The 23348-nt window shown below is 44.8% G+C and overlaps 2 protein-coding genes across 17 annotated transcripts in view; both read right to left on the bottom strand.

The window, feature by feature from the left end:
• LOC139541251 (vesicle-associated membrane protein 4-like) overlaps positions 1–1696 on the bottom strand; it is a 37850-nt gene extending 36154 nt beyond the window's left edge. For 5 of the 9 annotated variants that reach the window (XM_071345683.1, XM_071345679.1, XM_071345685.1 and 2 more), the window contains exon 1: positions 789–1695. The gene's annotated coding sequence lies outside the window, so the exon portion shown is untranslated. Of the gene's footprint in view, positions 1–682 lie in introns of all 9 variants that reach the window. The other 4 variants (XM_071345681.1, XM_071345682.1, XM_071345688.1 and 1 more) reach the window with 3 other exon arrangements.
• A 7116-nt stretch (positions 1697–8812) lies between these two features.
• Positions 8813–23348, bottom strand: part of LOC139541250 (protein PRRC2C-like) — a 54047-nt gene continuing 39511 nt past the window's right edge. For 7 of the 8 annotated variants that reach the window (XM_071345670.1, XM_071345673.1, XM_071345672.1 and 4 more), the window contains exons 30-32: positions 11610–11736; positions 10778–11056; positions 8813–10655 (exon numbers count right to left, since the gene is read on the bottom strand). In XM_071345670.1, coding sequence (XP_071201771.1) covers positions 10401–10655; positions 10778–11056; positions 11610–11736 — 661 coding nt within the window. In that variant the 3' untranslated portion in view covers positions 8813–10400. The remainder of the gene's footprint in view (positions 10656–10777; positions 11057–11609; positions 11737–23348) is intronic. The other variant, XM_071345677.1, reaches the window with a different exon arrangement.

Genomic DNA, 23348 nt, shown 5'->3' with positions numbered 1-23348 from the left:
GAATGAGGAAATGACAGAGAGCCTAAAACAACTGGTTCAGGCAGCCATGATCAAAGTTTTGTTGTTGTTGAGGGAAGTGGAACTCTGATATTCTATTTGGCTGAAAGCACAGTTCACAGCCTAGTCTATGGACAGGAGGAAGAGACTGGCACTAAGACATGAAGCAGGACCCGGCCCTGTAGCACAGCTCAGCTGCAGTTTACCATTTGATGCTCACAGTATTGAATGGATTACATTATCTAGCTAGCACTAAATAAAATATAGTTTCCACACTGACATAACCATGTAATCCTGAACCAGTATCTTTGCGTCAGAGAACCTCTTAAGCACAGATACTGGTTCAATGTAATCCTTATCAACAACACTGATTGTGTAACACCAGCCAACTAGCTAACGTTAGCTATCCTCAGCAATTCGTCATCAAGAATAGAGTGAGCCATCCAATCTTGCAGTCACGGTACCTAGCTTGCTAAACCCGAAATATCCAGAAAGCCAGACAAACATATTTGTCTTCTGTGAATGGTAACTGTAGTTAGTTAGCTAACGTTACCTAACTAGGATGACAACCAGCTGGGAACAGCGTAACGTTAGTTAGCTGGCTAGCAATATCAGTAATACTTAAATACAACCTAATTGTATGAAGCTATCAATCGAATCAAATATGTTTGGTTATGATGCCTACCGTTAGCTAAGATTATTATCAAGACACTGACACAGGCCGCTGGTGACAACTTTCATAGTCACACTGTAGAAAAAAACATTAGCTAGCAAACTAATGCTAACGTTACCTGCTAGATTCGCACCCTCGCATACAGACGACCAAACAAACTTAGTTAATCTTCGTTAATAAATACAGGTTCACAATGTTCTATTTCGCTTTATAAAATGTTTTAAAAAATCCAACTGAGGATGGTTGCTACAGAGTTGCTCTTCCAATCCTTCCTGCTCTCTCTGATTAGCTGACCACAGACCAGAAAGCTGGTGCGGACCAATTGCTACTGTTTTTTAAATGTTTATTTATTTAATTAACAGCAAATCAATACAGGAAGTACATGTGGGAACATGAGTATATACAAATAATATACAATATCACATTACACAAGGACCTTAAGGGACATACATACACTTATTATTCTAACAGCTTTTTTGTTAGTAGAGTATTTAATTGGCTTAAATCCAATTTCGACTGTTACTAGAGGGAATACAGCAACAGATAGAACAATGAGACATACTGTATATTTTACAGGATGTATAAATGTGAAGCATCCGCTTGTCATTTCCACTCACTACCAAAAGCCCATTGACCGGCAGTGGGAGACTATGAAAAGATATGGATTTTGGCCGACATTCGGTTAATTTTCCAATCGACGGAACATTTAATCTCAATACAGTTTTCTGTTCCCAAAACTATAACCTGTTACGAACAGAGTGGACACTTTGCACAGACTTTACACTTTGCCAAAGTAATTTTTTAAAATGCGTTGTTTAGAAGGAGTGCAAAGGCTAATTGAGTTATTGCACATGCGCACTTCAGAGTAGGCGTTCCCTAACGGAAATATGCAAATGTCCTAATTCTGTACTACCATGAAAATAGACTTCAAAACCAAATAGATCTCAAACTTCTAGGGAAGTTCCCTAACACCCAGGTCCCAAATAGATCCTTAACACCTAGGTCCCAAATAGATCCCTACCACCCTGGTCCCCCCCCCCCCCCCAGAAAAACAACCCAAACGCATTAAACTTTATGTATATCACGTTCAAACACTACACCCTTAGGATTGTTCAGCATGTCAACAACCATTTACAACACTAACATCTGTTGCCCCCAATATCTCTTTTGCCGTCTCCACAATAACTCTCAACCTGGCATTTCTGCTTTCCACAACCTGAGTCGTATTGATAACCTTACCAATAAAAGCTATGAAGTCAACTTTATTCATTATCAAAGTGTCCTTTGACACAGCACAGTAATGAGCACAATATTTCTGAACAGACCTCAACCATGCCATGACCATCAGAAGCACCAGCCCCAACAGTAGGTCCAATACTACAGGTACATCCATGTAAGATCCATCAGTCTGACAGTAGGTCCACTTACTACAGGTACATCTATGTAAGATCCATCAGTCCGCACTATAGTTCTACCAATCTGTTTTAGAGCCTCTGCATATGGGCCCCCGAGTGGTGCAGTGGTCAAAGGTACTGCATCTCAGTGCTTGAGGTGTCATTACAGACACCCTGGTTCGATTCCAGGCTGTATCACATCTGGCTGTGATTGGGAGTCCCATAGGGTGGTGCACAATTGGCCCAGCGTCGTTTGGCTGGGGTAGACTGTCATTGTAAATAAGAACTTATTATTAACTGACTTGCCTAGTTAAATAAAATAAATGTATAAAATATGGTACATCATGACTGAGCCTCTCTCTGTGCCTGGCATCCACCAAATGCTGCACTGTGTTCTCATGGCTATTAATCTTTTCAATTTTTCAGGATCTTCTCTTGCTTAGCCTGGCTAGCACACAATATTAACAATCTATCATTTCGAATGAACCAAGCTAATTTCACTTCACCTACCTCTATCTTTACAGCATTAGTTAGTCTGAGAGACTGAAAAACAGCTTCTATCTCAAGGCCATCAGACTGTTAAACAGCCATCACTAACATTGAGTATGTAATAAATGTATCACTAGTCACTTTAAACAATGCCACTTTATATAATGTTTACATACCCTACATTACATCTACTGCATCCTGCCTATGCTGTTCGGCCATCGCTCATCCATATATTTATATGTACATATTCTTATTCATTCTTTTACACTTGTGTGTATAAGGTAGTTGTTGCGAAATTGTTAGATTACTTGTTAGATATTACTGCATGGTCGGAACTAGAACCACAAGCATTTCGCTACACTCGCATTAACATCTGCTAACCATGTGTATGTGACCAATAACATTTGATTTGATTTGATAGGGTATAAGTGAGGCCCTGTGGTCTCATCAAACACTATCACCACTTTCCACTCCAACACATCATTGCTTTTGCTTCCTACCTTGGCCCTCTTTATGCTTTCTTTACTAGACGCTCCACTGCTTTCTGTATCATGATCTCTCTTCTTCCTATGTCTTTCCACTACCAACCACTCCGGTCCTTGAACCTCATCCTCCCGCTCCATACCATCAGAACTGAAAGCCATAATGTTTGCATTCCAGCACAGCTGTTGCTTCACCAACTTTTTCTCAATTTTGTCTGCACACGTCACTGCCATTTCTATCCTCCAACGCTCTCTCACACTCCTGGGATACATCTTATGTTAAATTACGTCTAAAGTAGATATTTTTTTCATAGGTAACCCTAATCCTTTCCCTAACCTGCTTTGTTAATTCTCATAACAAAATTGCTTCCAATACTCTACTCAGCAAACTGGATGCAGTCTATCACAGTGCCATCCGTTTTGTTACCAAATACCCTTATACCACCCATCACTGCGACCTGTATGCTCTAGTCGGCTGGCCCTCGCTACATATTCGTCGCCAGACCCACTGGCTCCAGGTCATCTATAAGTCTATGCTAGGTAAAGCTCCGCCTTATCTCAGTTCACTGGTCACGATAACAACACCCACCCGTAGCATACGTTCCAGCAGGTATATCTCACTGATCAAAGCCAATACCTCATTTGGCCGCCTTTCCTTCCAGTTCTCTGCTGCCAGTGACTGGAACGAATTGCAAAAATTGCTGAAGTTGGAGACTTTTATTTCCCTCACCAACTTTAAACATCTGCTATCTGAGCAGCTAACCGATCGCTGCAGCTGTACATAGTCCATCTGTAAATAGCCCACCCCATCTACCTACCTCATCCCCACACTGTTTTTATTTTATTTACTTTTCTGCTCTTTTGCATACCAGTATCTCTACTTGCACATCATCATCTGCTCATTTATCACTCTAGTGTTAATCTGCTAAATTGTAATTATTCGCTCCTATGGCCTATTTATTGCCTACCTCCTCATGCCTTTTGCACACACTGTATATAGACTTTTTCTTCTTCTACTGTGTCATTGACTTGTTTATTGTGTTATTGGCTTGTTTATTGTTTATTCCATGTGTAACTCTGTCTTGTCTGTCTGTGTCACACTGCTTTCTTTATCTTGGCCAGGTCGCAGTTGTAAATGAGAACTTGTTCTCAACTAGCCTACCTGGTTAAATAAAGGTGAAATAAAACTTTTTTTTTTTTAAATAACCTGCTGAGCAAGATCTCCTAACCTGCTACGAAAAGTAAATTCTGGTCAATTGTGGCAAACTGTATTCTATCTAATCAAATCCGTGTATGTCCACTTCCTACATTCTTCTTCTTCCAGGGAGTACAGCTATGACCAGAAGTTACTTTTTGTAGCAGGTTAGGAGAGAATTTTAGCTAACCCTAACCCTTTGCCTAACCTTAACCTAAGTCTCCTAACCTGCCACCTTAATTATCCTAACCTGCTGCGTAAATAATCCTAACTTGCTTCGAAAAGTAACTTCCGGTTGTAGCTGTAGTCCCTAGAATCACTGCCTGCCCAGTGCCCAGTTTCTCCCAGATGTGAAGCAGCATCAATTAGTGCTACTTCACAATTCATTGATTTGAAGTCAATACAATTGCTGGATGACTGATAAATACTGAAAATATAAATCTTTATTGCAAAAGAGAGAGAAATGGCTAAGCTTAGGAATCTTCATAGGTGTGACCAGGCCTTGTATTTATTTATAAGAGGGTGACCACGGCTCAGACATGCCTACTGGTATTACACTTTTATGCCATGCCTCAGATGAGGTCTTGCCACCCAGGTCCCAAGCCTTCAACTCAGCCACCATTTTTAAGGGGCTCTGACTAGTGTCCAGATCTACTAGTAACAGCAATAGAATAGTCTGTTCTGGTGTGTGTAACCCTGGCAGAGAATCAATGAAAGACCAAGAGAATTTGTAGAATGGAGCACCAGAGGCCCTAATGAGAGCAACAGACTAGCGCCTGAGAGGGGCTCTTGGGCTGGAGAGAGGAGGATGAGGGAGCTGAGATGGATCGAACGCTAGAAGTGGATGAGGAGAGGAGGAAGGAGGGGAGGGCGGATGTTGAGAGGAAGATGGAGGTCATTCAGTACGCACAAACACACGCATGCATACACACATGCACACACTCACGCACACACAACAGCAGCAGGAGCACCAGGGGAGTTTAGGTTATAAACTACCCTAGAACAGGAACTGAGCTCAAAATTGTGAGTGATGCCTCCCAGATGTGCCGACAGAACACACATACACACATACACACACACACACAACCGTCCCCAGTGCTTAGCCCAGACTAACACCAGATAATTTATCTCACACACATACAGGTATGTCAAAACACACACACACTCGTCAGCTGAAGCTGGATTTGTCCCCATTTAACAGTTACAGTTTACACTAATGGGCCATCACGTTTCCCTCATGATCAACTGTTTATCTTATTAAACCAGAGTCAAACTTCAAAACTTCAGAGTCAAACTAATCAGTCTAATATAATCATGAAGTTTAGATTGGGCCTCAACAGTAAATGCTTTGTTGAGGAAAGTCTGAGTCAGCTCATAGTTAGTTTAGTTTATTGTATCTACTTTGGGAAACTTTCTCTTGCATCTTATAAAGTAGACAACTCTGTGTCTGTATCCCAGTACAAATGTGGCAAGTTATTTGTCCATTATGTGAAGCCTTGGCAGGGCATCATGCACCCATTATTTTAGAGGGGGCATGAACTGTGGAGATGGGATAACCTTTCAGCGGCAGGGATGGGAGACTAGTCAGGATCGAGGGAAAGATGAACAGAGCAAAGTACAGAGAGATCCTTGATGAAAACCTGGTTCAGAGTGCCTAGGACCTCAGACTGGGGTGAAGGTTCACCTTTCAACAGGACAACGAGCCTAAGCACACAGCCAAGGCAATGCAGGAGTGGCTTCGGGACAAGTCTCAATGTTCTTGAGTGGCCCAGCCAGAGCCCAGACTTGAACCCAATCAAACATCTCTGGAGAGACCTGAAAATAGCTGTGCAGCGACGCTCCGCATCCAACCTGACAGAGCTTGAGAGGATCTGCAGAGAAGAATGGGAGAAACTCCCCAAATACAGGTGTGCCAAGCTTGTAGCGTCATACCCAAGAAGACTCGAGGCCGTAATCCCTGCCAAAGGTGCTTCAACAAAGTACTGAGTAAAGGGTATGAATACTTATGTAAATGTCATATTTCAGTTGTTTTTTTGTGGAAAATTGCAAACAATTCTAAAAACCTGCTTTTGCTTTGTCTTTATGGGGTATTGTGTGTAGATTGATCGGGGGAAAAAACAATTTAATACATTTTAGAATAAGGCTGTTACGTAACAAAATGTAGAAAAAGCACTTATTAACGAAGCCGGTGACTGATGTTGTATTCTCCTCAATGCCATCGGATGAATCCCGGAACATATTCCAGTCTGTGCTTGTAGTTTAGCATCCACTTCATCGGACCACTTTTGTATTGAGTTCGTCACTGGTACTTCCTGTTTTTGCTTTAAGCATGAATCAGGAGGATAGAGTTATTGGCAGATTTGCTAAATGGAGGGCGAGGGAGAGCTTTATATGCTATGTGGAGTAAAGGTGATCTAAAACTTTTTTTTCTCTCTAGTTGCACATGTGACATGCTGGTAGAAATTAGGTCTAACAGATTAGATTTCCTGCATTAAAGTCCCCAGCCACTAGGAGTACTGCCTCTGGATGAGCATTTTATTTGTTGTTTATGGCCTTAAACAGCTCGTTGAGTGCCGTCATAGTGCGAGCGTCGGTTTGTGATGATAGACAGATAAGAATATAGATGAAAACCCTCTTATATTGTGGTCTACAGCTTATCATAAGGTACTGAGCAAAACCTCAAGACTTCCTAGCCCCCTTTCCCTAGCTCAGTGGTTATATCCCTATTTCCCCTATCTCACACCAGCACTGTTGTAGTCCCAGTGTGTGAGGTTATAACCGATGCTAGAGCACACACGGACTCTCAATCCCAGCCTAGCTGCTCTGAGTAAGATACTGGTAGCCAAGGGGAAATTATGTCCTCACTTAACACTGCTATGTACCAAAACACATGCCAGATTCTAAATCTGAAAAAAAGACTGTTAATTATAATCACTAACAGTAAACAGAAGGTGTTGAGGGAAACAACACTTTCCATTTGACTGTTTTCATCACAGATCTAGGTCTGTGTCATCTAGTGAACAGCAGTTTAACATAGCGGTCATTTATTTTTCCGGTGCTGTGTTTTTCCAGTCACAACATGGCTGTAAACAGATTGTCCCCCGAAGGGAGAAGTAGTCATATATTCCACTCCATAGAGATGCTATGCAAAAACCCACATAACTAAACAACCTGTAAACACACACTAAACAACAGTCAATGCCATGTATTTATGATGACAGACAGATGTGATATGCATGTGCGCACTCACGCAAACACACACACACGTTTACGTAGACTGGATGTGTCTGTCCCAACTAATAAAAGGCCAGTGATTACGATGTGTTCAACAGGACTCTACCTTTACTAGGGTCTTCACAGAGAACACATTAAAACCCACATTATCACGCAGCCTTTCTACCCTGCAGGTGCTTAGGGTGATTAAACACCACCCTCTCAGGTGTGAAATCACTCAGTAGTGGTTTAAAGACTCTTTGGCTCTGCGTTGTGTGGAAATAGGAGAGTTACAAGTGGGGCTGAGGCTCATAATGTTCAGAGTTCCATGAAAGCCATTGTTCTTCTATTCCTAGAATATTGTCTCCACGCAGCAGTTCTCAGTTGGGCAGGATAGATGTTGTGTAACTAACTTGACTGGAGCATTTTTGACTGAGGGCTACATGCTTAGTGTTATACGTTTTATTATCATATCACATTTCTGTCAGCTTTGTAATAGATGTTTAAACAGCAATAGGATGTAGTGTGAAAGTCCCTTTGTCAGTCATTCCTGGTATGGTGTGTCTGATGGCTGGTTCCTCATCAGGAAGGAGAAGCAGGATGTTATCGTACCGGTCTTCAGAAGCAGACGCAACACATCAATAACAGGTTTACCGGTACCTCTCCACACATACATGTGATGTGGGTGGATGGGAGACAGGACAGAGGTATTTCCACTGGATTAGTGAAAGAGGAATGTTGTGTTTAATTGTAGGGAGGGAGGTAGAGGAAGGAGAGCAACCCCACCCTTTATGAGTTCTCTCCATCATTAACCCACCAAGGGGCAGAGAGGGTTTGATGTGGTATAGAAGGGAGTCTGTCCTAGCCTCCTAAATACTTCCCTCTGAGGTTGGCCAAACATACCTCACTTCACCAGAACCTACACCACTCTTTCTCAAATTACCTATTGCCCATGTAGTACACTACTTCTGACTCCATATTTCCAAATTGGTTTCAGTTGACAGCTTCAAAGTGGTTGTCATGATTAAAAGCCCACTTTTCATAGTCTCATAAATACTAGGGAACCCCGAATGAAGTGGGTCCAAGGTTCAAACTGTTGGAGAATCACTTCAGCATGAGGCTGTGGAAGGACTGAATGGTCAAACATTGGATCTTCCACATTCCTACTAAATCCTGGCCTCTGGATTTCCACCCTAACTGGACGTGTGTGCAAAGTGTGATTGCCACTGATCTTAAGTAAATGTTGAGTTTTCCCTCCTACGGTATTGGTCTTGAAATTCCCATCTAGTGGTGCCATCTGCAACGACATGTTGGTTCTTCAAACAGAATCATGAGTTAAAACAGACTCAAACTACCCCAGACACAGGGCTACTTTTTAAACAGCATATTATTTTATTAGTTTCTTAACTAAAACCAAGAATGTAAGACCGTACATATTTTAATACAGCGATGTACCCCCTGTACAAGTAAAAGAAAAAACAAACCAATTACCCCCCACTCTGTCCTACACAAGGTTCCTCATCCCGTGTTCTGGTTAGGGGAGGGGGTAGACCCCTCCCCACTAGTGGAGCATACTACTGTACATTTCTGAAGGACCCTTGTCACCATGGTAAACCAGCGATGAGAGAGTGGTGTAGGTTTGAGTGAGTGGAAGTGAGATGAGACAGGAATAATCTCTCCTCTCAACACTAACACCTGTCCTTCTGCCCTGAAATGCAGCAGTCGAACACAAAGCTATTTCTAATTTTGTTTTATTTCTCCCCCTTCGGTCTCCCTTTCCCTCTTGGTGAGGGTTAACAAAAAGCCACACTGTTTTGTTTCTACAGTTTTGAACTAGTACTCACTCCCTTTCTGTTAGTAGCAGCAGGGTTGGGTGCCCTACAGGCAAGTGAGTGAGTGTGTGAGACACCGTGACGATGGGTGTGTGAGCAGTGGTGAAGAGGTATTCCATCCTCCTCTCTCTCGGGAGGCACGGGGGAGGAAAGCTCTCAGACTGAATTCAGGGTCTGTCTGTCCATTTACAGACAGCTCATAATAACTCCCCTTCCACACACTAACAGGGATTCTCAAGGCTTTGTGAAATCATCTTTGCACGCTTAACCTTTGGCTAAAGATACAGGAGAACCGGGCAGTGGCCTCCCGTGTGCCACACGCAAACACACACACAAACACCACCTTTATCATTCCGCTCAGGCAAAGAGATGTGAGCAAGAGAAAAGGCAGACTAATCAATTAAATCAATCAACTGCTGCATCTTACATTTCCTTTCGAGACAAACCCTGATTTCATAGTTTCTCTCTTTAGTGAATATTGGTGAAAGCGTTGAGCGCTAGAGGGAGTTTGTGTGTGTGGTGATCGTACAAGCTTGTATACACTCACACAGCTGTGTGTTAGCAATGATGGATGGAAGACCGGCAGAGGAATAGAACGTGTCTGTCCTTCACTAAAATACTTCTTTAAATAAGATTGTTTGATCCAACTACAAAAACAAAAGATTGCTTGATTCTCCTGTTAACAAAAATAACAGCCCTGTCCTCCTAATAATGGGATTCTATTGTGAAAAACAAAGGAACAGAAATCCTAGGGCTATAAAAATGGCAAACTGGCAAATCTTTTTTCTCCATTCAATCTTTTTTTACCATCTTAGTAGACATTTGAAGTACAGCTTGCTATCTTCCACCCCACCCAAATTACAAGAGGCGGGGCTAAAAATCACACACATACCCCCAATAGGGGAGGACAAGAGAGGAGAAGGGAAGAGAGAGATGAGGTTGGAGCACACACACACACACAGTAGCCCCCTCAGTAACCATTGACTTATACACCCCCACCTCTCCTCTCTTTCTCCGCCTCTAACACCAGAGAGGGTGATGTGTGTGTGAGTGATTGCATGAATATGTGGAGCAGCTGAATCATCTCTCTCCCCCATCCCTCCATCTGTGGAGATGTGTGAGGCTCTACTTCCCCTCCTCTTGTTTGATGGCCTGGGGCTTGATGGGGCCAGTGCGGATGGGTTTGCCCGCTGACAGGGAGGGTTTGTCGGGTTCAGGGCGCTCCACGACTCCCACCGTCTGGTGGTTGGGAGGCAGGATGTCGAGGGGGGGTTTGCCACCCCCCTGGTCGAGACGAGAGGGTTTGGAGACTGACGGAGCCTTGAGCTGCTCTGAGAAGAACTTATGAGTCGACTGGAGCACCTCAGCTCGCTGCTTCGCCTGGGGACAGCAATCAAATGACTCACTCAACCACATGCTGGGTTCATTTAGGAGACGTCAGGATTTCAACACCAGGCACATTCTAGTTCAACCAGTCAACTAATCAGCAAGCAGTACTATACCTTGAGGTCCTGCTCTGCCTGGTTGCCTCGGGGACCTGTAGGGCCTCTAGGTGCGAGGGGGGGAAGAGGCCCTCTAGGGGGGTGGGAGGGGTGCATCTGGGGGAACTGCTGCTGCTGCGGTGGCGGCCGGGGGTGAGGCATCAAACCCCCTCCCAGAGAGGGAGACATGGGGGGTGGGCCCATAGGCGAACGCTGCATCCCTCCACCAAATGAGTTAGCATGCTGGGTGTGGGAGGGAGGGCGCACCAGAGGAGAGACCAGGTTGGGCTGGGACAGAATCTGAAAGGAGGGAGAGGAGGAGTGTTAACGTCATTAACTCTTTATATTAGAAATCCAAGGAAAAGGTGGTGTTAAGCTGGCCTCTATCACAAGTGTCAAATGTTAGTCGTATAATGTGTGTGGGTGCATGAGTGAGTGTGGTAAGGTGTGGAGAACCCGTGCAGGTTGTCAGTCCAGTACAAGTGTTCAGCAGTATGATGGCTTGTAGATGGAAACTGTCTCTGTGCCGGTTGGTATAAGACCTCATGCTCCGATATCGTGTGGCTGGGGTCCTTGATGCTGCAGGCCTTCCCCAGACACCGTTTAAAGTAGATGTCCTGGATGGATGGGAGCATGGTCCCAGTGATGTACTGGGCCGTCTTCGTCACCCGCTGGAGGGCCTTGTGGTCGTGGACAGAGCAATTCCTGTACCCGCCCGTGATGCAACCGGTCAGGACGCTCTCGATAGTGCAGTGGTAGTATTTGGAGAGGACCCGGGGCGGCATGCAGTTTCTTCAGCCACCGATGGAAGTAGAGACGCTGTGGCGCCCCAGTGTGTGTGCGCGTGCGTTACCTGTGGGTTGAACTGTCCAGGGAAGTGCTGTGTGATCCTCATGGCAGCAGAGCTGGGCTGGAACTGTTTCTGGTACAGCATGCTGTTCATCTTACTGGACTGGCTGCTGGGAGATGTAGAGCTGGCCCTGACCAGACAAATACATCAGCTCTTGGTATACTCATAAAACCAGTAGAAGGTGGGACAGGTTCTGTGAGAGAATGTGTGTTACCTGTAAGGACTAGGCGTAGCGTGTGAGAGAATGTGTGTTACCTGTAAGGACTAGGCGTAGCGTGTGAGAGAATGTGTGTTACCTGTAAGGACTAGGCGTAGCGTGTGAGAGAATGTGTGTTACCTGTAAGGACTAGGCGTAGCGTGTGAGAGAATGTGTGTTACCTGTAAGGACTAGGCGTAGCGTGTGAGAGAATGTGTGTTACCTGTAAGGACTAGGCGTAGCGTGTGAGAGAATGTGTGTTACCTGTAAGGACTAGGCGTAGCGTGTGAGAGAATGTGTGTTACCTGTAAGGACTAGGCGTAGCGTGTGAGAGAATGTGTGTTACCTGTAAGGACTAGGCGTAGCGTGTGAGAGAATGTGTGTTACCTGTAAGGACTAGGCGTAGCGTGTGAGAGAATGTGTGTTACCTGTAAGGACTAGGCGTAGCGTGTGAGAGAATGTGTGTTACCTGTAAGGACTAGGCGTAGCGTGTGAGAGAATGTGTGTTACCTGTAAGGACTAGGCGTAGCGTGTGAATGTGTGTTACCTGTAAGGACTAGGCGTAGCGTGTGAATGTGTGTTACCTGTAAGGACTAGGCGTAGCGTGTGAATGTGTGTTACCTGTAAGGACTAGGCGTAGCGTGTGAATGTGTGTTACCTGTAAGGACTAGGCGTAGCGTGTGAATGTGTGTTACCTGTAAGGACTAGGCGTAGCGTGTGAATGTGTGTTACCTGTAAGGACTAGGCGTAGCGTGTGAATGTGTGTTACCTGTAAGGACTAGGCGTAGCGTGTGAATGTGTGTTACCAGTAAGGACTAGGCGTAGCGTGTGAATGTGTGTTACCTGTAAGGACTAGGTGTAGTGGTAGCGTGTGAATGTGTGTTACCTGTAAGGACTAGGTGTAGGGGTAGCGTGTGAATGTGTGTTACCTGTAAGGACTAGGTGTAGGGGTAGCGTGTGAATGTGTGTTACCTGTAAGGACTAGGTGTAGTGGTAGCGTGTGAATGTGTGTTACCTGTAAGGACTAGGTGTAGTGGTAGCGTGTGAATGTGTGTTACCTGTAAGGACTAGGTGTAGTGGTAGCGTGTGAATGTGTGTTACCTGTAAGGACTAGGTGTAGTGGTAGCGTGTGAATGTGTGTTACCTGTAAGGACTAGGTGTAGTGGTAGCGTGTGAATGTGTGTTACCTGTAAAGACTAGGTGTAGTGGTAGCGTGTGAATGTGTGTTACCTGTAAGGACTAGGTGTAGTGGTAGCGTGTGAATGTGTGTTACCTGTAAGGACTAGGTGTAGGGGTAGCGTGTGAATGTGTGTTACCTGTAAGGACTAGGTGTAGGGGTAGCGTGTGAATGTGTGTTACCTGTAAGGACTAGGTGTAGGGGTAGCGTGTGAATGTGTGTTACCTGTAAGGACTAGGCGTAGCGTGTGAATGTGTGTTACCTGTAAGGACTAGGCGTAGCGTGTGAATGTGTGTTACCTGTAAGGACTAGGCGTAGCGTGTGAATGTGTGTTACCTGTAAGGACTAGGCGTAGCGTGTGAATGTGTGTTACCTGTAAGGACTAGGCGTAGCGTGTGAATGTGTGTTACCAGTAAGGACTAGGCGTAGCGTGTGAATGTGTGTTACCTGTAAGGACTAGGTGTAGTGGTAGCGTGTGAATGTGTGTTACCTGTAAGGACTAGGTGTAGGGGTAGCGTGTGAATGTGTGTTACCTGTAAGGACTAGGTGTAGGGGTAGCGTGTGAATGTGTGTTACCTGTAAGGACTAGGTGTAGTGGTAGCGTGTGAATGTGTGTTACCTGTAAGGACTAGGTGTAGTGGTAGCGTGTGAATGTGTGTTACCTGTAAGGACTAGGTGTAGTGGTAGCGTGTGAATGTGTGTTACCTGTAAGGACTAGGTGTAGTGGTAGCGTGTGAATGTGTGTTACCTGTAAGGACTAGGTGTAGTGGTAGCGTGTGAATGTGTGTTACCTGTAAAGACTAGGTGTAGTGGTAGCGTGTGAATGTGTGTTACCTGTAAGGACTAGGTGTAGTGGTAGCGTGTGAATGTGTGTTACCTGTAAGGACTAGGTGTAGGGGTAGCGTGTGAATGTGTGTTACCTGTAAGGACTAGGTGTAGGGGTAGCGTGTGAATGTGTGTTACCTGTAAGGACTAGGTGTAGGGGTAGCGTGTGAATGTGTGTTACCTGTAAGGACTAGGTGTAGGGGTAGCGTGCGAATGTGTGTTACCTGTAAGGACTAGGTGTAGGGGTAGCGTGCGAATGTGTGTTACCTGTAAGGACTAGGTGTAGGGGTAGCGTGCGAATGTGTGTTACCTGTAAGGACTAGGTGTAGGGGTAGCGTGCGAATGTGTGTTACCTGTAAGGACTAGGTGTAGGGGTAGCGTGCGAATGTGTGTTACCTGTAAGGACTAGATGTAGGGGTAGCGTGCGAATGTGTGTTACCTGTAAGGACTAGATGTAGGGGTAGCGTGCGAATGTGTGTTACCTGTAAGGACTAGGTGTAGGGGTAGCGTGCGAATGTGTGTTACCTGTAAGGACTAGGTGTAGGGGTAGCGTGTGAATGTGTGTTACCTGTAAGGACTAGGTGTAGGGGTAGCGTGTGAATGTGTGTTACCTGTAAGGACTAGGTGTAGGGGTAGCGTGTGAATGTGTGTTACCTGTAAGGACTAGGTGTAGGGGTAGCGTGTGAATGTGTGTTACCTGTAAGGACTAGGTGTAGGGGTAGCGTGTGAATGTGTGTTACCTGTAAGGACTAGGTGTAGGGGTAGCGTGTGAATGTGTGTTACCTGTAAGGACTAGGTGTAGGGGTAGCGTGTGAATGTGTGTTACCTGTAAGGACTAGGTGTAGGGGTAGCGTGTGAATGTGTGTTACCTGTAAGGACTAGGTGTAGTGGTAGCGTGTGAATGTGTGTTACCTGTAAGGACTAGGTGTAGGGGTAGCGTGTGAATGTGTGTTACCTGTAAGGACTAGGTGTAGTGGTAGCGTGTGAATGTGTGTTACCTGTAAGGACTAGGTGTAGTGGTAGCGTGTGAATGTGTGTTACCTGTAAGGACTAGGTGTAGTGGTAGCGTGTGAATGTGTGTTACCTGTAAGGACTAGGTGTAGTGGTAGCGTGTGAATGTGTGTTACCTGTAAGGACTAGGTGTAGTGGTAGCGTGTGAATGTGTGTTACCTGTAAGGACTAGGTGTAGTGGTAGCGTGTGAATGTGTGTTACCTGTAAGGACTAGGTGTAGTGGTAGCGTGTGAATGTGTGTTACCTGTAAGGACTAGGTGTAGTGGTAGCGTGTGAATGTGTGTTACCTGTAAGGACTAGGTGTAGTGGTAGCGTGTGAATGTGTGTTACCTGTAAGGACTAGGTGTAGTGGTAGCGTGTGAATGTGTGTTACCTGTAAGGACTAGGTGTAGTGGTAGCGTGTGAATGTGTGTTACCTGTAAGGACTAGGTGTAGTGGTAGCGTGTGAATGTGTGTTACCTGTAAGGACTAGGTGTAGTGGTAGCGTGTGAATGTGTGTTACCTGTAAGGACTAGGTGTAGGGGTAGCGTGTGAATGTGTGTTACCTGTAAGGACTAGGTGTAGGGGTAGCGTGTGAATGTGTGTTACCTGTAAGGACTAGGTGTAGGGGTAGCGTGTGAATGTGTGTTACCTGTAAGGACTAGGTGTAGTGGTAGCGTGTGAATGTGTGTTACCTGTAAGGACTAGGTGTAGTGGTAGCGTGTGAATGTGTGTTACCTGTAAGGACTAGGTGTAGGGGTAGCGTGTGAATGTGTGTTACCTGTAAGGACTAGGTGTAGGGGTAGCGTGTGAATGTGTGTTACCTGTAAGGACTAGGTGTAGGGGTAGCGTGTGAATGTGTGTTACCTGTAAGGACTAGGTGTAGGGGTAGTGTGTGAATGTGTGTTACCTGTAAGGACTAGGTGTAGGGGTAGTGTGTGAATGTGTGTTACCTGTAAGGACTAGGTGTAGGGGTAGTGTGTGAATGTGTGTTACCTGTAAGGACTAGATGTAGTTTGTGTGAATGTGTGTTACCTGTAAGGACTAGATGTAGTGTGTGTGAATGTGTGTTACCTGTAAGGACTAGGTGTAGTGGTAGTGTGTGTGAATGTGTGTTACCTGTAAGGACAAGGTGTAGTGGTAGCGTGTGAATGTGTGTTACCTGTAAGGACTAGGTGTAGTGGTAGCGTGTGAATGTGTGTTACCTGTAAGGACTAGGTGTAGTGGTAGCGTGTGAATGTGTGTTACCTGTAAGGACTAGGTGTAGGGGTAGTGTGTGAATGTGTGTTACCTGTAAGGACTAGATGTAGTTTGTGTGAATGTGTGTTACCTGTAAGGACTAGATGTAGTGTGTGTGAATGTGTGTTACCTGTAAGGACTAGGTGTAGGGGTAGTGTGTGAATGTGTGTTACCTGTAAGGACTAGATGTAGTTTGTGTGAATGTGTGTTACCTGTAAGGACTAGATGTAGTGAATGTGTGTTACCTGTAAGGACTAGGTGTAGTGGTAGTGTGTGTGAATGTGTGTTACCTGTAAGGACAAGGTGTAGTGGTAGCGTGTGAATGTGTGTTACCTGTAAGGACTAGGTGTAGTGGTAGCGTGTGAATGTGTGTTACCTGTAAGGACTAGGTGTAGTGGTAGCGTGTGAATGTGTGTTACCTGTAAGGACTAGGTGTAGGGGTAGTGTGTGAATGTGTGTTACCTGTAAGGACTAGATGTAGTTTGTGTGAATGTGTGTTACCTGTAAGGACTAGATGTAGTGTGTGTGAATGTGTGTTACCTGTAAGGACTAGGTGTAGTGGTAGTGTGTGTGAATGTGTGTTACCTGTAAGGACAAGGTGTAGTGGTAGCGTGTGAATGTGTGTTATCTGTAAGGACTAGGTGTAGTGGTAGCGTGTGAATGTGTGTTACCTGTAAGGACTAGATGTAGTGGTAGCGTGTGAATGTGTGTTACCTGTAAGGACAAGGTGTAGTGGTAGCGTGTGAATGTGTGTTACCTGTAAGGACTAGGTGTAGTGGTAGCGTGTGAATGTGTGTTACCTGTAAGGACTAGGTGTAGTGGTAGCGTGTGAATGTGTGTTACCTGTAAGGACTAGGTGTAGGGGTAGTGTGTGAATGTGTGTTACCTGTAAGGACTAGGTGTAGTTTGTGTGAATGTGTGTTACCTGTAAGGACTAGATGTAGTGTGTGTGAATGTGTGTTACCTGTAAGGACTAGGTGTAGTGGTAGTGTGTGTGAATGTGTGTTACCTGTAAGGACAAGGTGTAGTGGTAGCGTGTGAATGTGTGTTACCTGTAAGGACTAGGTGTAGTGGTAGCGTGTGAATGTGTGTTACCTGTAAGGACTAGGTGTAGTGGTAGCGTGTGAATGTGTGTTACCTGTAAGGACTAGGTGTAGGGGTAGTGTGTGAATGTGTGTTACCTGTAAGGACTAGATGTAGTTTGTGTGAATGTGTGTTACCTGTAAGGACTAGATGTAGTGTGTGTGAATGTGTGTTACCTGTAAGGACTAGGTGTAGGGGTAGTGTGTGAATGTGTGTTACCTGTAAGGACTAGATGTAGTTTGTGTGAATGTGTGTTACCTGTAAGGACTAGATGTAGTGTGTGTGAATGTGTGTTACCTGTAAGGACTAGGTGTAGTGGTAGTGTGTGTGAATGTGTGTTACCTGTAAGGACAAGGTGTAGTGGTAGCGTGTGAATGTGTGTTACCTGTAAGGACTAGGTGTAGTGGTAGCGTGTGAATGTGTGTTACCTGTAAGGACTAGGTGTAGTGGTAGCGTGTGAATGTGTGTTACCTGTAAGGACTAGGTGTAGGGGTAGCGTGTGAATGTGTGTTACCTGTAAGGACTAGATGTAGTTTGTGTGAATGTGTGTTACCTGTAAGGACTAGATGTAGTGTGTGTGAATGTGTGTTACCTGTAAGGACAAGGTGTAGTGGTAGCGTGTGAATGTGTGTTACCTGTAAGGACTAGGTGTAGTGGTAGCGTGTGAATGTGTGTTACCTGTAAGGACTAGGTGTAGTGGTAGCGTGTGAATGTGTGTTACCTGTAAGGACTAGGTGTAGGGGTAGTGTGTGAATGTGTGTTACCTGTAAGGACTAGATGTAGTTTGTGTGAATGTGTGTTACCTGTAAGGACTAGATGTAGTGTGTGTGAATGTGTGTTACCTGTAAGGACTAGGTGTAGTGGTAGTGTGTGTGAATGTGTGTTACCTGTAAGGACAAGGTGTAGTGGTAGCGTGTGAATGTGTGTTATCTGTAAGGACTAGGTGTAGTGGTAGCGTGTGAATGTGTGTTACCTGTAAGGACTAGATGTAGTGGTAGCGTGTGAATGTGTGTTACCTGTAAGGACAAGGTGTAGTGGTAGCGTGTGAATGTGTGTTACCTGTAAGGACTAGGTGTAGTGGTAGCGTGTGAATGTGTGTTACCTGTAAGGACTAGGTGTAGTGGTAGCGTGTGAATGTGTGTTACCTGTAAGGACTAGGTGTAGTGGTAGCGTGTGAATGTGTGTTACCTGTAAGGACTAGGTGTAGGGGTAGCGTCTGAATGTGTGTTACCTGTAAGGACTAGGTGTAGGGGTAGCGTGTGAATGTGTGTTACCTGTAAGGACTAGGTGTAGGGGTAGCGTGTGAATGTGTGTTACCTGTAAGGACTAGGTGTAGGGGTAGCGTGTGAATGTGTGTTACCTGTAAGGACTAGGTGTAGGGGTAGCGTGTGAATGTGTGTTACCTGTAAGGACTAGGTGTAGTGGTAGCGTGTGAATGTGTGTTACCTGTAAGGACTAGGTGTAGTGGTAGCGTGTGAATGTGTGTTACCTGTAAGGACTAGGTGTAGGGGTAGCGTGTGAATGTGTGTTACCTGTAAGGACTAGGTGTAGGGGTAGTGTGTGAATGTGTGTTACCTGTAAGGACTAGGTGTAGGGGTAGTGTGTGAATGTGTGTTACCTGTAAGGACTAGGTGTAGGGGTAGTGTGTGAATGTGTGTTACCTGTAAGGACTAGATGTAGTTTGTGTGAATGTGTGTTACCTGTAAGGACTAGATGTAGTGTGTGTGAATGTGTGTTACCTGTAAGGACTAGGTGTAGTGGTAGTGTGTGTGAATGTGTGTTACCTGTAAGGACAAGGTGTAGTGGTAGCGTGTGAATGTGTGTTACCTGTAAGGACTAGGTGTAGTGGTAGCGTGTGAATGTGTGTTACCTGTAAGGACTAGGTGTAGTGGTAGCGTGTGAATGTGTGTTACCTGTAAGGACTAGGTGTAGGGGTAGTGTGTGAATGTGTGTTACCTGTAAGGACTAGATGTAGTTTGTGTGAATGTGTGTTACCTGTAAGGACTAGATGTAGTGTGTGTGAATGTGTGTTACCTGTAAGGACTAGGTGTAGGGGTAGTGTGTGAATGTGTGTTACCTGTAAGGACTAGATGTAGTTTGTGTGAATGTGTGTTACCTGTAAGGACTAGATGTAGTGTGTGTGAATGTGTGTTACCTGTAAGGACTAGGTGTAGTGGTAGTGTGTGTGAATGTGTGTTACCTGTAAGGACAAGGTGTAGTGGTAGCGTGTGAATGTGTGTTACCTGTAAGGACTAGGTGTAGTGGTAGCGTGTGAATGTGTGTTACCTGTAAGGACTAGGTGTAGTGGTAGCGTGTGAATGTGTGTTACCTGTAAGGACTAGGTGTAGGGGTAGTGTGTGAATGTGTGTTACCTGTAAGGACTAGATGTAGTTTGTGTGAATGTGTGTTACCTGTAAGGACTAGATGTAGTGTGTGTGAATGTGTGTTACCTGTAAGGACTAGGTGTAGTGGTAGTGTGTGTGAATGTGTGTTACCTGTAAGGACAAGGTGTAGTGGTAGCGTGTGAATGTGTGTTATCTGTAAGGACTAGGTGTAGTGGTAGCGTGTGAATGTGTGTTACCTGTAAGGACTAGATGTAGTGGTAGCGTGTGAATGTGTGTTACCTGTAAGGACAAGGTGTAGTGGTAGCGTGTGAATGTGTGTTACCTGTAAGGACTAGGTGTAGTGGTAGCGTGTGAATGTGTGTTACCTGTAAGGACTAGGTGTAGGGGTAGTGTGTGAATGTGTGTTACCTGTAAGGACTAGGTGTAGTTTGTGTGAATGTGTGTTACCTGTAAGGACTAGATGTAGTGTGTGTGAATGTGTGTTACCTGTAAGGACTAGGTGTAGTGGTAGTGTGTGTGAATGTGTGTTACCTGTAAGGACAAGGTGTAGTGGTAGCGTGTGAATGTGTGTTACCTGTAAGGACTAGGTGTAGTGGTAGCGTGTGAATGTGTGTTACCTGTAAGGACTAGGTGTAGTGGTAGCGTGTGAATGTGTGTTACCTGTAAGGACTAGGTGTAGGGGTAGTGTGTGAATGTGTGTTACCTGTAAGGACTAGATGTAGTTTGTGTGAATGTGTGTTACCTGTAAGGACTAGATGTAGTGTGTGTGAATGTGTGTTACCTGTAAGGACTAGGTGTAGGGGTAGTGTGTGAATGTGTGTTACCTGTAAGGACTAGATGTAGTTTGTGTGAATGTGTGTTACCTGTAAGGACTAGATGTAGTGTGTGTGAATGTGTGTTACCTGTAAGGACTAGGTGTAGTGGTAGTGTGTGTGAATGTGTGTTACCTGTAAGGACAAGGTGTAGTGGTAGCGTGTGAATGTGTGTTACCTGTAAGGACTAGGTGTAGTGGTAGCGTGTGAATGTGTGTTACCTGTAAGGACTAGGTGTAGGGGTAGCGTGTGAATGTGTGTTACCTGTAAGGACTAGATGTAGTTTGTGTGAATGTGTGTTACCTGTAAGGACTAGATGTAGTGTGTGTGAATGTGTGTTACCTGTAAGGACAAGGTGTAGTGGTAGCGTGTGAATGTGTGTTACCTGTAAGGACTAGGTGTAGTGGTAGCGTGTGAATGTGTGTTACCTGTAAGGACTAGGTGTAGTGGTAGCGTGTGAATGTGTGTTACCTGTAAGGACTAGGTGTAGGGGTAGTGTGTGAATGTGTGTTACCTGTAAGGACTAGATGTAGTTTGTGTGAATGTGTGTTACCTGTAAGGACTAGATGTAGTGTGTGTGAATGTGTGTTACCTGTAAGGACTAGGTGTAGTGGTAGTGTGTGTGAATGTGTGTTACCTGTAAGGACAAGGTGTAGTGGTAGCGTGTGAATGTGTGTTATCTGTAAGGACTAGGTGTAGTGGTAGCGTGTGAATGTGTGTTACCTGTAAGGACTAGATGTAGTGGTAGCGTGTGAATGTGTGTTACCTGTAAGGACAAGGTGTAGTGGTAGCGTGTGAATGTGTGTTACCTGTAAGGACTAGGTGTAGTGGTAGCGTGTGAATGTGTGTTACCTGTAAGGACTAGGTGTAGTGGTAGCGTGTGAATGTGTGTTACCTGTAAGGACTAGGTGTAGGGGTAGTGTGTGAATGTGTGTTACCTGTAAGGACTAGGTGTAGTTTGTGTGAATGTGTGTTACCTGTAAGGACTAGATGTAGTGTGTGTGAATGTGTGTTACCTGTAAGGACTAGGTGTAGTGGTAGTGTGTGTGAATGTGTGTTACCTGTAAGGACAAGGTGTAGTGGTAGCGTGTGAATGTGTGTTACCTGTAAGGACTAGGTGTAGTGGTAGCGTGTGAATGTGTGTTACCTGTAAGGACTAGGTGTAGTGGTAGCGTGTGAATGTGTGTTACCTGTAAGGACTAGGTGTAGGGGTAGTGTGTGAATGTGTGTTACCTGTAAGGACTAGATGTAGTTTGTGTGAATGTGTGTTACCTGTAAGGACTAGATGTAGTGTGTGTGAATGTGTGTTACCTGTAAGGACTAGGTGTAGGGGTAGTGTGTGAATGTGTGTTACCTGTAAGGACTAGATGTAGTTTGTGTGAATGTGTGTTACCTGTAAGGACTAGATGTAGTGTGTGTGAATGTGTGTTACCTGTAAGGACTAGGTGTAGTGGTAGTGTGTGTGAATGTGTGTTACCTGTAAGGACAAGGTGTAGTGGTAGCGTGTGAATGTGTGTTACCTGTAAGGACTAGGTGTAGTGGTAGCGTGTGAATGTGTGTTACCTGTAAGGACTAGGTGTAGTGGTAGCGTGTGAATGTGTGTTACCTGTAAGGACTAGGTGTAGGGGTAGCGTGTGAATGTGTGTTACCTGTAAGGACTAGATGTAGTTTGTGTGAATGTGTGTTACCTGTAAGGACTAGATGTAGTGTGTGTGAATGTGTGTTACCTGTAAGGACTAGATGTAGTTTGTGTGAATGTGTGTTACCTGTAAGGACTAGATGTAGTGGTAGCGTGTGAATGTGTGTTACCTGTAAGGACTAGGTGTAGGGGTAGTGTGTGAATGTGTGTTACCTGTAAGGACTAGATGTAGTTTGTGTGAATGTGTGTTACCTGTAAGGACTAGATGTAGTGTGTGTGAATGTGTGTTACCTGTAAGGACTAGGTGTAGGGGTAGTGTGTGAATGTGTGTTACCTGTAAGGACTAGATGTAGTTTGTGTGAATGTGTGTTACCTGTAAGGACTAGATGTAGTGTGTGTGAATGTGTGTTACCTGTAAGGACTAGGTGTAGTGGTAGTGTGTGTGAATGTGTGTTACCTGTAAGGACAAGGTGTAGTGGTAGCGTGTGAATGTGTGTTACCTGTAAGGACTAGGTGTAGTGGTAGCGTGTGAATGTGTGTTACCTGTAAGGACTAGGTGTAGGGGTAGCGTGTGAATGTGTGTTACCTGTAAGGACTAGATGTAGTTTGTGTGAATGTGTGTTACCTGTAAGGACTAGATGTAGTGTGTGTGAATGTGTGTTACCTGTAAGGACAAGGTGTAGTGGTAGCGTGTGAATGTGTGTTACCTGTAAGGACTAGGTGTAGTGGTAGCGTGTGAATGTGTGTTACCTGTAAGGACTAGGTGTAGGGGTAGCGTGTGAATGTGTGTTACCTGTAAGGACTAGATGTAGTTTGTGTGAATGTGTGTTACCTGTAAGGACTAGATGTAGTGTGTGTGAATGTGTGTTACCTGTAAGGACAAGGTGTAGTGGTAGCGTGTGAATGTGTGTTACCTGTAAGGACTAGGTGTAGTGGTAGCGTGTGAATGTGTGTTACCTGTAAGGACTAGGTGTAGTGGTAGCGTGTGAATGTGTGTTACCTGTAAGGACTAGGTGTAGGGGTAGTGTGTGAATGTGTGTTACCTGTAAGGACTAGATGTAGTTTGTGTGAATGTGTGTTACCTGTAAGGACTAGATGTAGTTTGTGTGAATGTGTGTTACCTGTAAGGACTAGATGTAGTGTGTGTGAATGTGTGTTACCTGTAAGGACTAGGTGTAGTGGTAGTGTGTGTGAATGTGTGTTACCTGTAAGGACAAGGTGTAGTGGTAGCGTGTGAATGTGTGTTATCTGTAAGGACTAGGTGTAGTGGTAGCGTGTGAATGTGTGTTACCTGTAAGGACTAGATGTAGTGGTAGCGTGTGAATGTGTGTTACCTGTAAGGACAAGGTGTAGTGGTAGCGTGTGAATGTGTGTTACCTGTAAGGACTAGGTGTAGTGGTAGCGTGTGAATGTGTGTTACCTGTAAGGACTAGGT

This window comes from Salvelinus alpinus, chromosome 16, assembly GCF_045679555.1.
Source record: "Salvelinus alpinus chromosome 16, SLU_Salpinus.1, whole genome shotgun sequence".
NCBI lineage: Eukaryota > Metazoa > Chordata > Actinopteri > Salmoniformes > Salmonidae > Salvelinus > Salvelinus alpinus.
The sequence above is the reverse complement of the archived record's forward strand: the minus strand, read 5'-3'. Positions and strand labels throughout refer to the sequence as shown.